This window comes from Poecilia mexicana, unplaced genomic scaffold (assembly GCF_051168715.1).
Source record: "Poecilia mexicana isolate PSO_F unplaced genomic scaffold, ASM5116871v1 scaffold_11, whole genome shotgun sequence".
In the NCBI taxonomy this organism is placed as follows: Eukaryota; Metazoa; Chordata; class Actinopteri; order Cyprinodontiformes; family Poeciliidae; genus Poecilia; species Poecilia mexicana.
Window position 1 is genome coordinate 3,244,307 of NW_028263380.1, and position 16,879 is coordinate 3,261,185.

The 16,879-nt window shown below is 40.9% G+C and overlaps 2 protein-coding genes across 2 annotated transcripts in view; one reads left to right on the forward strand and one right to left on the reverse strand.

Moving 5' to 3' along the window:
• The window catches only part of LOC106929060 (protein kinase (cAMP-dependent, catalytic) inhibitor beta), a 31,211-nt gene extending 30,887 nt beyond the window's left edge, over positions 1-324 (reverse strand). The window contains exon 1 of the mRNA XM_015005727.2: positions 100-324. The gene's annotated coding sequence lies outside the window, so the exon portion shown is untranslated. The remainder of the gene's footprint in view (positions 1-99) is intronic.
• A 1,999-nt stretch (positions 325-2,323) lies between these two features.
• On the forward strand, positions 2,324-9,785 carry LOC106929062 (serine incorporator 1-like). The gene is made up of 10 exons (XM_015005729.2): positions 2,324-2,462; positions 3,926-4,087; positions 4,203-4,375; positions 5,460-5,539; positions 5,621-5,758; positions 5,843-6,012; positions 7,465-7,555; positions 7,644-7,803; positions 8,108-8,326; positions 8,398-9,785. The coding sequence occupies exons 1-10, from the start codon at positions 2,424-2,426 to the stop codon at positions 8,534-8,536; spliced, it is 1,371 nt and encodes a 456-aa protein (XP_014861215.2). The 5' UTR covers positions 2,324-2,423; the 3' UTR covers positions 8,537-9,785.
• The last annotated feature ends 7,094 nt before the right edge of the window (positions 9,786-16,879 follow it).

Consider the following 16,879-nt stretch of genomic DNA (forward strand, 5'->3'; position numbering starts at 1 on the left):
TAATGCAGCAGCAGCTGGGTCTCTGGCTGAGACCAGTTTGTCCTACCTGTGGAGCAGAACAGGTGACCGCGTATACGTGCGCGAGACAGAAACACTCACCAATGAAGTGCGCTTCGCAGAAGGAAAAACAAAGCAGTCCGAAGTTGGAATTAACCGACTGCCACCATCTTCAGCATGCAAGATAGAGAGAAGGGGCGATGAGAAAGTGCGCCGTGTCAGCGAGTCCGTCCGGTACGGCACATCACCGCGGCTCAAAGCCTTCTCCGATGGGCCTGCGCGCGCTAGAGGAGGCGGCGGAGACTGCCCGACTGACGCTCGAGCGCTCAGCCGCGCGCTTAGCAACGTAGAAGAGCTTGAAGATGAGCGCGCTCAACGCGCGGACACGAGGAGGAGGAGTCTTCAAAATAAAAGCAAATTGAAAAAATGAATTGTTCTAATGGATGACAGGATCATCATAAAGTTTTTTCAGTGACTCAAATAAAAAGAAACTCGTTTAATATACAAATTCTATGCAAACAGAATTCTATATTACATAGCTATTTATTTCTGTTCATTTTAATTATCATGTTGTAGCTAAGTGGAAACAAATTTTATTTTTCCTTAAAAACTAAAATATAAAATTTCAGCAAATCAGTAGTTTTAGTCTGAATAGCATGATCATGTTCTTAACAGTATGTACTAAATATTTGGTCGGGGTTCCTATGACGGGTTTTAGGTTCCCTTAGAATACTGTGGGGGTTTAGATCAGGCCAGATTGTGGACCCTTGATTGGTTGCATAGTTCTCGGTGTGAGAACAGCCATGGTCGGAACGGACGAGGGGTACGCGTCATTTACCCTCTGTCCCCTGCACTTTTTTCAACCGTTACAACTGCTTGATTCAATGATATGTGGTAACAAGTTTTTCCGAGCCGTGTTTAAATGCACCATGAGTGTGCACGTGCAATACTAGGAATTTTGTGCTGTTGATTAAATATCAAGTAATTACAGAGCTAGTGTCGCTGATACAAATACCGATATTATTGTCATTATCATTGGATAATTTGGTGATTCCACTTCACTTCACTTATAATGATCATGATGAAATGCAGATAAATGATTTCAGGCAAACCACACATGTTTTAGCTAAAACAATGGGGACAACTAGAGCAGAATAGAAATAACATAATCCCTTTATTATAATACATAGTTGTTTAGGATATCTCAGTCTGTACCTGTAATCTGCATAACCTAAACAGGAATCCTATTGTTTCTTTCATAGTTAATTCCAAAGGGTTATTATATTCAGCCAAATTCATATTTCAAATTTGAGGAATGTATCTTTAACTGTATTGAATTTATTCTAATTTAATCTGGCCACTGGCCCCTTCTCTAGAGGACCACAAGACAATTCAAAGTAACAGTTGTGTGCTTAAATGTAATTTTTTTAATCAATTCAATCAAAGCACTTTTTATCTGTATAGTGCAAAATTATATAACTATGAAATTCAATATTATTTAATTTACACACCAAATGCAAAGAGAGTTAATATTTTTGACAGTTTGTTAATGTGTTTAGCAATCTATTCTGCTACAGGTAGTCCTTTGGGGACATACTATCCTGACATGACCCAAAATGAAAATGAGTTTGACACCCCGGCCCTAGAGACAGACAAGCCATAAATTTTCCAAATTCCAGCTTATTCACCAAACCAGGTTCATCTACATGCTTCTTTCAGGACGATGAAAGCTTCTTCAGCTTAAAAATAATAATTATAATCTTTTTAAGGTGTTCACGCCACCTACTGTCAGACCATGGTTGCTACTGTCCCTCAAGATGTCGCTGTACATATCTTCTGTGGCTTGATGTTAAACGAATCCACAATGTATTAAACGTAAAGCCAACAGTGGCCTGACCTTTAAAGGCCTCTAAAGTGACTTGGTTCTTACTTCAAGTGTACAAAATCAGCAGGCAGCAGATTTCACGCCGTTTATTGTCCTAAAAAGTATGCCTATTTAGGACATTTTTATTAATATAATTTACATTGTTTTGAAATATGGGCACAAACCAATACTAATCGCGCTTTAACTGTTTGAGAAGGAAAATTGTTGACAAGCTCCGTGAATAAGAGCAGAGCGGGACTAATGAGGTCACGAGTGGGTTTCTGATAGAAGCAACGCCCAGAACAACCAACTCTTGAACTGAGATTTGTATGAATTTAACCGAACACTACCGGGAAATGAACGAGTAACAAAATAAAACCAAGTGATCCGTAAAAATAGAGTTTCAGCGCAGTCAGATGGTTCTCACGCCTTTATTTTGAAAGAAACCGACACATTTATGTCTCCTATTTTACAACAACTTGACGTCGCCGTTTTTCTTTGAGTTTCTTCCTGAACTTTTTGAGCTGACACAGTTGTAGACCGAACGGAGAAATAAGCCATAATGGGAGCTTGTTTGGCTGTTGGTTCTTTGGCTAGCTGCGTGAGTACCAACTCTGCTTCCATTGTAGAATATAAGGAATTGTTCTCTGGTTATTACTGATCAATTAGCAAAGTTTTTTACGTTGTTCGACCAGACACGTCTGTCTGGATAGCAACACGGCTTCACGTGAAACTACGCCACAAAAAAAAAAAAATAAATAAATAAAAAATATATATATATGTAGCGTACGACAAAAAATTTTTTTAGCACAATTACTCTAAACAGTTGGCTACGTAGTTCAACCTGTGTTTGAATTTTTGTCTTCAAGCTGTATGGTTTGTCAGCTCTCGTTACGTTTAATAAAGCAAAATTATGTTAAAGTATAATTTTTAAATATTTGACTCGTAGTTCAGTTTTCGAGCAGTAGCCCTCTGTGGTGGACCTTATAACTTTATTGACTGTCAACAGAACACACAGACTCCTTTCAGAAACAGCGAGTTAAACGGTTGCAGCGTCATTTCCGTGTTTTGTTTGGTACATGACGTCACTGTTTCTGTTTATGCCAAACAGGACTGGACGAAATTTCTATCAATGCTTAAGTTTCTTCTGTGACTCAACATTGTGGTCAAATGTAAAAAACCCTTCCTTTGTCTTTAAATGTGTTCTACCCAGAACTCTTCATGTGGCAGAGTTTTAGTGTCACCTGGCTCAAGTTCTGTAGAAACCCCCCCCTCATTTTAAGCACCTTTTGCTATCCAAATATTAATCCGTAAATTGAAAAATAAAAATAGTGTATTGATGCTGAGTCCAGCAGAAAGGGCTGAGCTTTTCACATGTTGACGTTAGAAGTATTCCTTTAGCTACAGATGCATCTTTTTCTATAAATGATCAAGCTTTCACTTACATTATTGAACTTTTTGGGAACAGGTTTTTCAAAGTGTTTGGTTGGTTTGACACTGATGGTTTGACACAATGCAGTGTGAAGGAGAACAGCAGCTGCTGAAAATGGAAAAAAAAAAATGTTGCAACTCTTATCCCCAATCGACCTATTCTACCGGACTATCAGGTGTGAAAACAGCCTTATGTACCTTGTTCTGGAGTTGTCAGCTGCTGTGATCACTCCTAAGGATCCCTTTAAGATCACAAGATATAAAGGGCATTGCAATCAAAATCTATTATTATTTTAAAATCTACCAGTGTGAGGTGATGCATGCTGATGGTGTACAGAGGATGGATGATCTCAGTTAATGCGTTTGTCTTGGTGTATTTCTCATGACTCGTGCTGGACCTCCCTTGTGATCCAGTTTGCAGTGCTCTGCCGAGGAGGATTGATTGTATTTGTCCTAACCTGATTAAAACCTGTGAAGTAGCTGTTTGGTTCTTGTCTCCTGTGGGTTCCAGGAGCAAACATTTTTGCTCCCCACATGCCTGACCAACACATGCATCCCATCTAAAACACTCTTCTACCTCCTGTAACTGTAGCTGTCCACAGTCCTAATATCCCCACTCCATCCCTCCTCCAGGCGTCCTGCTTGTGTGGCTCGGCCTCCTGCCTCTTGTCGTCATGCTGCCCTTCCACTTACAACTCCACCATCACCCGGCTGGCCTTCTCCCTCCTGCTGCTGCTGGGAACTCTAGTGTCCGGCATTATGATTCTTCCGAGCATGGAGGAACATTTGAAAAAGGTACTTGACAGGAAATAAAATCTGATTGGACAACAGGGATGTGTTACAGTAGATGAAGACAAGCAGCGTTGTTAACCCGGTCCTGTGTTTTTGTGGGCGTGCTGTGACACCCCAGATTCCAGGTTTCTGTAGTGGCTCTATCATCTCCGGTGTGAACTGTGACATCTTCGTGGGCTACAAGTCTGTGTACCGCATGTGCTTCGCCATGGCCTGCTTCTTCTTCCTGTTCTCCATCATCATGATCCGAGTGCGCAGTAGCAAGGATCCCCGAGCGAGCATCCAAAACGGGTTGGTACAGTACCAAGGCGCCACACTGACCTCTGGTGGCCAAATGTGTGCATTGCAAATTTTTTGTAAACTGGCTTTTTCCCCACATCCTCACCTTTCTAAAAATAATGGTCTAATTCATTTTTTACCAAAAGTGTTCTTTTTTCCAATATCATCATCTGAGAAAAAAAAAGTGTAGATTTTTTTTTCTTTCTTTTTTTTATTTTCTTTTTTGCCCAAATCTCTTTTGGCAAAAAAATTAGTTAGGCCATTGTTTTAGAAAGCTGATGACATTTTGTTTTGTTGCAACCTCAAACTGACATTGGTGTATATGTGATGGATGAACCATTATTTTTTGTGCCTACATATTCTGAAAGCATCATCTAAATCTTGTTTTGTGCTTCTCCACAACTTGACCCTTGACCTGTGTGCTGTCTTCAGGAAACTGTTTGTTCTCTGATATTTTCTTCCAAACCTCTGAACCTGAGACGAAATTGCACACAGCAGATATTTGATTAGTGACATGGGAAGGCTTTGTTCCATCAGATTTTTTTAAAGGTGTCAGTAAAAGTTGCTGAGTACAAATGTTTGCTGAACTTCAAACCAGTTCTCAATAACTTCATAAAGTTGAAGACAAAATTAAAAATGTATGTGCTGCAGAAAAAAACAGATGTAAAGAGTTGGAGCAAATGAAATGTGAGAATCAAGACTGTAATCAAGTCTGTCGCAATAATCAATTATTTGTGTAATAAATTGAAATGAGCTTCCATTCTGATGATTAACAGGCTGATTTTATTGATCCAGACATCATAAACCATTTTATTCATGGTTTATGTGTGGTTTTTATTTCGGGTGTATTTATTGTTTTTGGTTGTTGTGTTTTTTATTTTGTATATTTAAAATGGAGGGTTCTCCACACTGATAAAGTGTTCTCAAACACTTCACCAGTGTTTGAGAAGGTTAACTTAACATTTTTTATCATATAGTAGTCTCAAAATGGCAATTTTCTCGTTTGTCGCAATCATTTTTGATTGCGCTCAGCATATTTTATCCTGCAGAATGTGTCATTGTGGCAGGCCTAACGGTTGCCTTTGGTCCTTTCTAGGTTCTGGTTCTTCAAGTTTCTGGCCTTGGTCGGTCTGGCCGTGGGAGCGTTCTACATCCCCGATGGCACCTTTAACACCGGTATGTCGCCTGTTGTACACAGCAAACAAGCTTCTGCGTGAGGTCAGAAGTGTCACTTAGCTGCCTCCTCTGTGTTGTCAGTGTGGTACTACTTTGGCGTGGTGGGCTCCTTCATCTTCATCATCATCCAGCTCATCCTGCTGGTCGACTTTGCTCATTCCTGGAACCAGTCGTGGCTGGAGAAGGCCGAGAACGGAAACACAAAGTGCTGGTTTGCAGGTAGAAAGCTCTCCCGAGTCGACGTGTCGTAGGGCCGGCCAGCGGAGCCGCTCTCTGACTTTGTGACTGTCGTTTCCTCTCCAGCTCTGCTGTCATTCACCCTCGTCTATTACGCCCTGGCCTTTACCGCCGTCGTCCTCTTCTACGTATTTTACACCCAACCTGCCGACTGCACTGAGCACAAGGTCTTCATCAGCCTCAACCTCCTCTTCTGCATCGCTGTGTCCATCGTGGCCATTCTGCCCAAAGTTCAGGTAACGTTGCACTTCAAAAACACTGAATCTGATCGAGTATTTTTTTGTCTGGTTTCTAGCACAAGTTTCTTGGTACACTTGAAATGAGACAAAACTTACTTATGGGTAACTTTTGCGCAAAATGTAGAAGCTTGTTTTAAGCCAGTCATTTCTTAATATTGAATAAAAACAAGTACTCATTCCACTGGATAGACGGGGTTTTAGCACAGTTAGAATTTAAAGTACTAGTAACATTCTAATGTATCTTCTTGAAAGAGCACCCCTTTTTTGTAGAGCATTCTCTCCATGCCAGTGGATTTTTTTTTGTTTGCTTTTTTATGTTCTGTTATTCACAAAACAAACATTACAGAGTAGCAAACAGAGGTATTAATCTATAGCGTATATTAAGCAAAAAGCGCAACAAAGATAATATCCCAAAAAAAAGAACAACAAAGGCGTGTGAAAGAAGAAAAAAAATAAAATAGAGACTTGAGACACAGAACATAACCAAGTGGTGACACAACAAAAATTGAATTGTTTAATAAATGTGGGTTAGGATAATTCTTTATTTTTTTATTTTTTCCTTTTATATTGGGTGTTGTGACTTCTGTCAGAGTATCAAAACTGTGAAGCATGTTGTCTTAAACCAGGGGTCCCCAAGCTATGGCCTGCGGGCCGGATCCGGCCCGCCTCCTCATTTGGTCCGGCCCCCTGAACAATACCAGAGAGCATTCAGTGCTTTTTTTTTCATATATATGTGGATTTTTCTTCAACCACCAGGGGGGCTCTTGAGCAGATATGAAACTTAGTTTCCCTCAATGGAATATATACTAGTCAGTACCAGTCACCGTTTCGCTCACGGTTTTTTTCCATTTGCATTCTGGGTAAAAATCTATCTACAAACGCGAATATGTCGTCGGCAGTAATCCAGCCCCCCCCCCCACCCCCGTCAACAAAAGTTTTCTAAGGTTTCTTTCTCGAAAAACTAAGACCGGCCCCCGACCAGAAAAGGGAACAGTTATGTGGCCCTCGCAGGAAAAAGTTTGGGGACCCCTGTCTTAAACTGTTGTAAAGACTCAGATGAAAGGAAACATCTGCTGGACCAAATGGCAACTCAAGTATCACGCATTGTTTCTATGTAGAGCGTATTGGACTGGCGATCCAGTATATGTGGACGCAAGTATTAGGTGTCTTTTCTGTGGATTTAAGAAGTCATAGGATGTGGAACTGTTAGGTGGCGCTAATACATTTTTATGGATGTAAGTCCACAGAAAAAGAATAAGGAAATACAGAAAACAGGCGATTGGCCAGAGCTGCAGTAACGTGTCAGCGACTGGGGAAAATTGCAAAATATTTGAATGATGACTGAATTTGTGTTAGTAGTTGTGATCGCAACTTTTTAGGGAGACTGATTGGAGCGTCTCCAGTGGGCTTGGCTCTGTTAAAGCGCCTCTCTGCTCCGTTTGCTCAAAGGAGGCTCAGCCCACCTCAGGCCTGCTCCAGGCTTCCATCATCTCCCTCTACACCATGTACCTCACCTGGTCAGCCATGACCAACAACCCCAGTAAGTCCAGGCAGATGTCATCCTGCTTTGTTTCACATGAAGAGGAAAAACAGTCGGTAATCATATATACATATTCTCCTCACCTCAGACAAGCAATGTAACCCCAGCCTGTTGAGTTTGGTCCAGTCCAAGCCGACTGTGTCACCTGTGGGCCCCTCTCCAACATCTCCTCCAGGCAACGTGCAGTGGTGGGATGCACAGAGCATTGTGGGACTCCTCATCTTCTTGTTCTGCACACTCTATGCCAGGTACTCTATTGTTATTGCCTTTGTTTCTTGTAATTTTGGTGTTTATGGTTTACAGATAATGAAAACTCTAAATTTAGTGTCTTAGAAAACTGGAATACTGTGAAAAAGGTAATTTATAAAAATTGCCGTCATACCCTAACTGACTAATTAACTCCAAACGCCTGCAAGGGTTCTGTGAGCCTTTAAGCACTCTCCACTCTCGTTCTGGGTGAGTCGGCTGCAGAGTCTCAGACGGTTCCAGGGCTCCTCGCCCCGCTCTGCAGTATGCTACTGTTGGACCGGCTGAACTTCTGTCTCCCCGCAGCATCCGCTCCTCCAACAACTCCCAGGTGAACAAGCTGATGCAGACGGAGGAGGGCCAGGGTCTGACTGCCGCCGACCAGGAAGTCTCAGCCGGGGAGGACGGAGTCCACCGGGCCGTGGACAACGAAGAGGAAGGAGTGACCTACAGCTACTCCTTCTTCCACTTCAGCCTCTTCCTGGCCTCTCTCTACATCATGATGACCCTCACCAACTGGTACCAGTAAGTACCCCATCCCCCACCCAGACTCCTTAACTCCCTGCTGCTGAGCTAATTGTCCTGTGAATCCCCAGACCCGGCACCGACAACAAGACCATGCAGACGGCCATGCCGGCCGTGTGGGTGAAGATCAGCTCCAGCTGGATCGGGTTGGCTCTCTACCTGTGGACCCTGGTGGCTCCTGTGGTGCTTCCTGACCGAGACTTCAGCTAGAAGTCTCGGCGCGCTGCACATACCGCTGTTTCCTCCTAGCTCTCCAGTCCGACGCTAATATACTGACGTTACTGTGTGTGTGTGTAGTTATGGGATGTCAAATGGAGAAGTTTGAGCTTTAATCACATTCCAGTTTTCCGCTCAGGTCCTTCCCTGTTAGAGATAGTTACTGAGAGCATTACATGCTGAAGAAATCAGGACAGATTCCTCTGGTTCACTGGGGTCCAGACTTTTTTTTGCCCTGGGGGCCAAAACTGGCATTCCACAAAATTTGTAAAATTAAAAATGCAAAAATGCGTTGGTGATTTTCAGCTTTACCTACTCAACAAAACATTTGTATCAAGTCTGTGTATTATTATAAATATTAAACGTAAACTGTTGCCTTATTAAAAGAAAAACCATTTTCAAATTTTGAGTCAGCTGTTTTCTATTATGTTTTTCAAATTTTTTACCACTCTTGACTTGTAGTCAGGGGCCAAATACAATCATTTAATGGGCCACAAATGGGCCCCCGGGCCACACTTTGGACACCCTTGCTCTAATTAGTGTGTTTTGATAAAAAATAATGTTTCTAAACACGTCTGCTGAGTTTTTTTGTCCCAAGTCACAACAGAAGTACCTTATTGTTGGTTTCTGCCTTTGTAATGTTCAATTACTATGTTACAGCAGAGTGAAGATCATATGCTGTCCTCCAGGTGGCGTTGTTGCCCTTTTGATTTAATGTGCTGGCTTAGATTTCCTCATCTTTCTGTTTTTAACCCTGGTTCCTCACAAAGCCACCCTGTCAGGCTAGTTGGGATTCCTAGAAGTCCTGCTGCACTTTCTTCATTGATCACATGATTCTCCTGGTGAAACACCGATAAACAACGTCCAATCACAAGATTAGCTTTAGCTGCTTCCTCAAGCATATTTCCTCCAGGTTTAGTCATGCTGCTTGTGAATATCTTTCTAAGGCTCTGCAGATTTGCACTGATGCTCCAATGTCTTCTGTCATCCAGAGGGACAATCTTTGACTTCCTCTGCCTGTTCTTCATTCTCGTGTTTAGATTTCTGAATTAAAAGAACAAATTTAATCTCTGCACACTAGGTGCTTTTTTTTAATTAAATCTGCCAAAGATATTTTTAATAAAAATATTCATTCATGTATTAGCACAAATGAATATCAGGGTGTATTATTCCCACTGGTTAAATCTGAGTCTGGTTAACTGTCTTTCTTTTTATAACTTTTATTAAACTATTTTCAAACAAACGCCTCAGCTGTCCCCTTGGTTTCAATCTTCATTGTTTGAATCAAACTGGCTCGTTTTATTTTCAGCAGCTGTAAATTAAATGAATTTACAGAGCCTAAGTACTCAATCCCTTGGACGTTTTATTCTCTATTAATTTTTACAAATCAATCATGATCAACAAAAAATTCACAAAACTGATTTCTACAAATTAATTACAAATGCAAATATATAGTTGTGTACATATTTACTCTCTCTAAAGAGGATGTGTAACGTAAACATGTTTTTTATTTTCATATTTGTTAAAACTGAAGATATTGACTGTAGAACATGAGACATAATTTGTGAAAAAAATCCAGATCTTCCACCTCCTCCATGTGGTCCTACTGCTATCTGCAGAAATCCACCATGTCCAGTCAGAAACCACCAATCAGAACTAGGAGGAGGGTCTTAGTGCTGTCAATCAAGCTTGTGCACACGCTTGTGCTAATGGCAGATAAGCAACTTGCCTTTACAGGAAAACTGCTTATCTGCTGTAATTGGTTTTCATGCTAACTAGTCTTAGCATTGGTTATGGTGTCTAGACTGCCCAAGGCAGCTGGATCTACTATGCAGATGCTTCCCGCAATTGGTGAGTGGAATAACAGCCAAAGGTGCATCTACTAAATACTGACTGCAATGGGGTGAATATTAATGCAATCACATATAAAATGTTAATATGAGAGGCCTGTACTTGTACAGTGCTTCATCTTCTCCAGCCCATCGCCCTTTTTTCGTACACTGTGACAACATTTTGTTCTCTTCCCACCTAGCCCAGTGACAACAAGTTTAAAAATGAGCCCCACACAGCAGTCTAATGAATACCACTGGGGCCAGCTATTTTAAAGAAGTGCATCCCCCACTTGGCTGCTTCAGCGTGTATTTTCTCCACCTGGGTTGCCTGGTGCTCGGAGTCCTCCAGGATGCCGGGCGGGCGCGGTCGACAGATGATCCTCTTGGGAAAGAGATGAACATATGAAATCACAAAAAGGCAGAAGAGAGTCTCCCCCAGTGGAGCCTGATTCTATAACTGGCTTATGCAACTGATCAGAGCCTCATCTGGCTTATGTAACAACATGAGGTTTGCCTGCTGCTCACAGCTGGGCTGGGGGGCTTCCAGGCTTATTGGACTCCACAGCAAAGTGGGACAGTGTAGGGGGGGAGAGAAGAAAAATGTATAAATGTTGCAATAATTCCCAGTGCATCCTATAGTGCATGATAGTCCATGCACTATAGAGGAGACACGGACTTCAGGAGGAGACACGGTGGAGTCTTCAGGTATAGAACAGGTAAACACTGAGCTAAGCTCCCAGGAGGACGAAGTAGACCACTGGCACGTCTACCACAGGTACACAAGCACATATATGGTGGAATAAAGAGTGGATAGACAGTGTTGGGAATCAAAATTGGCCTATGCAGTTACTAATAATTTATTGTTAATGTAATTATTATTAAAGTTTCTCTACTTGAATCTGGGCTCCAATTCTCTGGAATCATAAGTCAAACTTGTCAGTCCCTCGTGAAGGAATGAATTCTAAACCACCGGAGAGGAGAAATCACTTCAAACAGATCTGAGGATTACAGCGAATGGAAACTGGAAACCACTCACCTGCAATTTAAAGATAAACATATCAAGGAAAATCGCATTGTTATGTAAAGTGAATGATGAAGGATTGTTATTATGCAATTCACTGATCGTTCCCTATTTGACCTGTTGTGTAGAAGTTTGGGAAAATGCCTGTAAATCATACAAATGATGTTCTTATTTTGCAAAAAAAAAAATAAATAAATAAATAAAATAAGAGCTGTTGGAATTTTATACGGAAAACACTACAAAGCCCCAACAAATCCATTGTTCTTCAACTTCAAAATAATGAAGTTACATGACTTATTATATTCTGCATGTTGTGTTTAATATATCTAGCTGTATAACTGAAATACAGCATTCAATTTGTTTAGTTCTGATTTTGGATTTTTATTTATTTATTTAATCTCTGATCCTTTCAATTTATAAATGCTATCTCTTTTAATAAATAATTTTTGTAAACATGCAATGGTTAGGACTTTACCAAACCAGAAGTCCCTTAAAGTCCCAAAGAGGTCAGCCCCAAAGCCACTCAGTTGGGGGCTGGGGACTACCCCAACATCTGCCTGATGCCTCTCTGTGGGGTAGGAGGAAGTCCAGTCAATCTCCAGGAGTTGTGTTCATGAACCCATGCTCTATGTAGAAGTGAATTCTAGTGGGGATACGAGGGGTGCTCATGGCCATCTCCAGCAGCCAATGGGCGAGAGACAGGGTACACCCTGGGCAGGTCGCCAGTCCATCGCAGTCCAACCATATCTGGAATGAATTAATCTCACACATCAGAACTTGGTCCTTATCCACCCCAGAAGTAATGCTTGATGTTCCCAAAGTTAGGTTGTTCCCCTACGAAATGACACAGCAGGGCCAGACCCTGGTATTCAGCATACATGATGCCAAAACCCAACGTTCCTCACTGTAGGTGGTAGACCCACAGAAGGGGCTTCTTGTACCTTCCTGGCCAACAGTGGCTCAGGAGGTAGAGGTTTGTCATGTAAATGGTGAACTACCAGTTCAAACACTCGCTTTGTCCATCTCACTCACTTTGGTGTTGTGTCCTTGGGTAAAACACTTTATCCACTTTGCCTCTGTGGTCAGAGGGCCCTGTGGTGCAGATTGAGTGACAGCCCTATATTCCTGTCAGTCTGCTATTTAAGACTCTGTGAAGGGGAGGGGTTAGCCCAGATGAGACCCAGGAGCCAAGGGTCTACAACCATGTGACTCCACTACCCAAGCAGGGGTCCAGGGCTGTCCCCTGTCTGTCTGATCCGAGGGAGGTTTGCCTCGTTATGTGGTCTGCCATGTCTTTATCATTACATGGTAGGGTGCCAAGATTCGTCTACAAGTTAAAATGCTGCCAAGGATGGCACACTTTTTTACACAGGACCAGATTGGTTTGAATACTATATATTTTTTAAAGTCTTTGGACAGACCATCAGTTGCCAGAGGTGTCAAAGACATGCTGTAAGTTCAGGGGAGATCAGGCATTATGAAACAATTTGCTAGTACAAATTATAAATCTGCATATAGGCTCCAACTCTTCTCCTTGGATTTTCAACCATGTATAAGTTGTTCCTTTTCTGATTTTGTTCATGTCTATGTCATATTTATTTGTTGACACTACTTGTATTTTGATTCTACGTTTTAGAATTTTATTTCTTTTAGATTCATAAAAAAAAACTTTCTTAAAAAGTAAGGGATTTTTTAGAAAGCGTTTTGCTCAGTATCTGCTGTTTTCAAAGTGCTTTTTAAATAAAGTTGGTATGATTGAAAAATGAAATCATTTGGAAAGTACACTTTGTATTTACTCAAGTTACCTTTGTCTGATTTTAAAATGTCCCATCATTACTGAATTAATTGGCAATAAAATAAAATAAATAAAAAACAACAACAACAACAAAAAGACAAAAAAGAATATAAGCACCGGAAAGTTTGATATTTAACAGTTTCTTTGGCAAAATTGTTGCATCAACTTTCAAAGACGGTACCCCTGTCCTGGTGATACATTACCTGCAGTAGTAGTGAAGCAAGGAAGAATCAACAGTGTTTTACACTATAAAAAGTAAAATTACCGTAAAACACAAAGGTGTATTTTTTTATTTTTTTTATTTTTTGGCTTTGAAGACTTTGAATATTTAACAAAAGTAGACATTTACTTAGTTTTTAAGTTCTTAAACGTTAATAAGATTTGCCTTCGGGGTTTTACTTTGAAATTCCTTTGAACCACGTCCGGCCTTGTCCCAGTTCACATCGCGCGGCTTGACGGATCCTGAGAAGCCGTGGAAGCGCCGCAGAGAAGTGAACTTCAGCATCCAGCAGGTAAGCCACATTAGGCTGTACACTGAGGGGTCAGCCGGCCATGGCTTCAAACGCTCCATCTACTGCGTAGCCTACAGAACTGAAATATTATATACGCTATATTTTGACAACTGAACATGGTTTCCATCATCTTGTTTCAAACGGGAAGGGAAATAAAAGGCAGCTGAACAGTTGTTGCAGGAGGAGGCTGACAGGAAAGGTTGGGGGATTCTCTGTTTCCTTTGCTTCTAACCGCGTTGTTTTAACCCAAACTGGACCGTTCACCCTCAAAAAACTGATTTCATTCATTGTCTGCTGAGGCTGAGGAGAAGGAGGCGGCGGCGAGCTGCGGCAAGTCGAGCACAGACAGGCCGGAAGTTGGAGCTGTTTGGCTTCAAAACAAACGCTTTGGTGTTTTTCATTTTATTTTAGTTACATTGAGTGAATACGGCACGCGCAGCATTGAGTCTTGGCTTTACACATTCTTTTGCTTAAAAAGCTGCTGGGAAGGTGACGGAAACACGAACACGGTAGCAGGCTTTCTTCAGTCATGGAGTCTTATTTTGAAAGTTAATTTTCTTTGGTTTGTAAATTCTTCTGACTTGATGGTGAAATGGCTCGGCGCAGTTCAGGCGGTGGTAATATGCTCATTTAATTTAGATCATAATTAAATACGCTGCTGGTCTGTTGAAAACGCGTATTTGAAGGATTTTGAAAACAATAAGAGTACCTGTAGTCATTAAAAAAAAAAAGAATTCTAAAAAATGAGGTTGTAGGACAGGTGTGTCATCGGTCACGGCTGCGGTTATTGGCCGCTGGTAGTCCGCCTTACGCGGCGTTGCTGTTGGCGACAGGAGCTCTCTGCGCATCGTCTGGAGCAAACAAGCCTCCATTCAAGAAAAAAAAAATCTGCAAAGTTCCTATTTAATAAAACGGCTCCAAGTGCGCATGCCCGAGGAGAGCATGCTCGGAGATGCTTTCATACCCTATTTTTATACATTTGTTTTTCTACTCTTTAATATCACTGGTGTGTTTGGAGGTGACATCCCTAACGGTTCGCAGACTAACATGTCTGAGATTTGCTGGAGAAAAATAAAATCGAACCCAGCGCTTTCATTGTGCCTTCCTACTGCTGCTGCCCCGGTTCAGCACATCAGGCTTACAAGGAATCCAGCATGACATCATGCATGAGAAACAGTCCCGCTCTGGGATCAAATCGCCGATAATATTACATAATCACTGCTCAGCTTAAAATGCTGCACTGATTTGGATGTTAGTGCGAGGAGCAAGTGGATAAGCCTTCACTGGGTCTGATTATTTTGGCAACATTATATGGGATTCCATTAGTGCCAGGAATATGTCTATTTAAGATGTTTATGTAGCAGCCTTATGTAATGCATCATGTTTATGTGCATTTGAACGACTGACATCCATGTATAAGTAAGTTGCATATGATATGTTAAGTGACATGTTGTGCATACCTTTCATATCTATACAACTGAATTTTTTTGTTGTTAAAAACAAGTCTGATTAATTCAAAATGCCAAACACCATGGGATATTTATTTATGTAACAATAGTGTATAAGAAATATTCCAGGCAATATGGTGAACACTGGGAAGAAATAAAAACAGAGAAAATATTGCCTTTACCTTCCAGAAAAATCTAGTTGTCACAAACTCTATTGAGGTACTTAATATAATTACAAAAACAAATTTGATTATTTTTATTCAACTAAGAATATTGGAAAAGAAAAAAAAAGTTTCATAAATATGTATTTGGTCTGGGACTTTTAATGTCTTAAGTTTCATTAATTAGAGAAATCTTAACGGAATTAATCGTTTCTTTTTTGTTTTTTTACATACAAACGTCCTGAACCAGAATCTCTGTTGCAAGTTTCTGGTGCACCCGTAAATCAAATGGACAGGACCGCAAACAAAGCGATGAATGACAAAGCTGTTTCTCTTAGCCTACTGGGGTCTAATTTTTTTCTTCAAAAACAATGCTAAAAGGAGTTAGCCTATCAGCAAATCTCTTCAAACCAAAAATGGCATCTCAGTGCTAAACATGTAGCAGCAGCACAGATTGCTAAACATGTAGCAGCAGCACAGATGTCCCCATCACTGTCGGCTTCCATAGTTCACATTTCTAAAGTTGGATTTTTTCAAGGGAGGTACATGACTGATCAGGGTTCCTGAAACACTTGAAAACTGAGTGGCTATGAAAGTATTATTGCACCTGTCTACATTTGCATATCTCTTTTTTTACATATGCACTTAGGCTCTACACACATCTTACATAAACACTTAAATAGATTTTTGGCACTAATGAAATCCTATAACCTTGAAGGCATTTTTTGTATTCTAGGGGATATAAAATGTAGTGGTACAAGGGTGGTGCAAGAAAATAATTTAGTGGACAGGTAAATCCTTGTGCTGCTGGATTAGAGGGCAGCTGAGGACACCTGGGTTCTAAAACTGATGGAGAGAAAAAAGAACATTTTTAATCATAAGCAGATATAGTGGAAGTAGGGAGGGGAGGAGGGGAAACCCCACAGTAAGAGGTCAGTGATGTCAGTGTCAGTCTTAAAGTGGTACACACTACAGATGGTCCAGATGTAAACACAGAGGAGCCATGCATGCACCGCTCAAACTCACAGGTGATAATTGAAATAAAACGTCTTTTTTTATCCCATTAAAATATTTATGACTGTTTTATCATGTACAAATATATTTTAAGTTATTATTATTGGAATTAGTAGTAGTATTAATGTACGTTTGTGCGCACATGTTTTTGTAATTTGAAATCTTAAAAATAAGGGGAAAACTCTGCCACATGGGTCAGTGTTGATAATTATTGATTAGAATTTTGCTCGGCAGATGTCGGCTTTGTGGCCTACATGTGGACATTCTAGGATTGAAGAACGTCCCACCATGTTGGGGACAACATTAAACCACTACTGCACCTGTTACACAACAAGTTGTTGCTAGGTAACCAATGAGCGAGTGAGTCGATGTCACCAACTTAGCTTAGTTGGCCATGAGAGGTTGAGTAGCTAAGTAAGCCAGGTCACTGGTCGATAATTTCACTTGCTAACATTCAGTGAAATGATCAAACTTCTACCAGACACATTTTCTATTGATATTGATCAGGTGTCGGTCATGATAGCTATTGTTATTGTTTTATCGCCTAGCCCAAT

Coding starts and splice junctions, on each gene's coding strand:
- LOC106929062 (XM_015005729.2), top strand. CDS start 2,424: ATGGGAGCTTGTTTGGCTGTTGGTTCTTTGGCTAGCTGC. Junction 5,540..5,620: donor CGATGGCACCTTTAACACCG/GTATGTCGCCTG, acceptor CTGTGTTGTCAG/TGTGGTACTACTTTGGCGTG. Junction 7,804..8,107: donor TTCTGCACACTCTATGCCAG/GTACTCTATTGT, acceptor GTCTCCCCGCAG/CATCCGCTCCTCCAACAACT.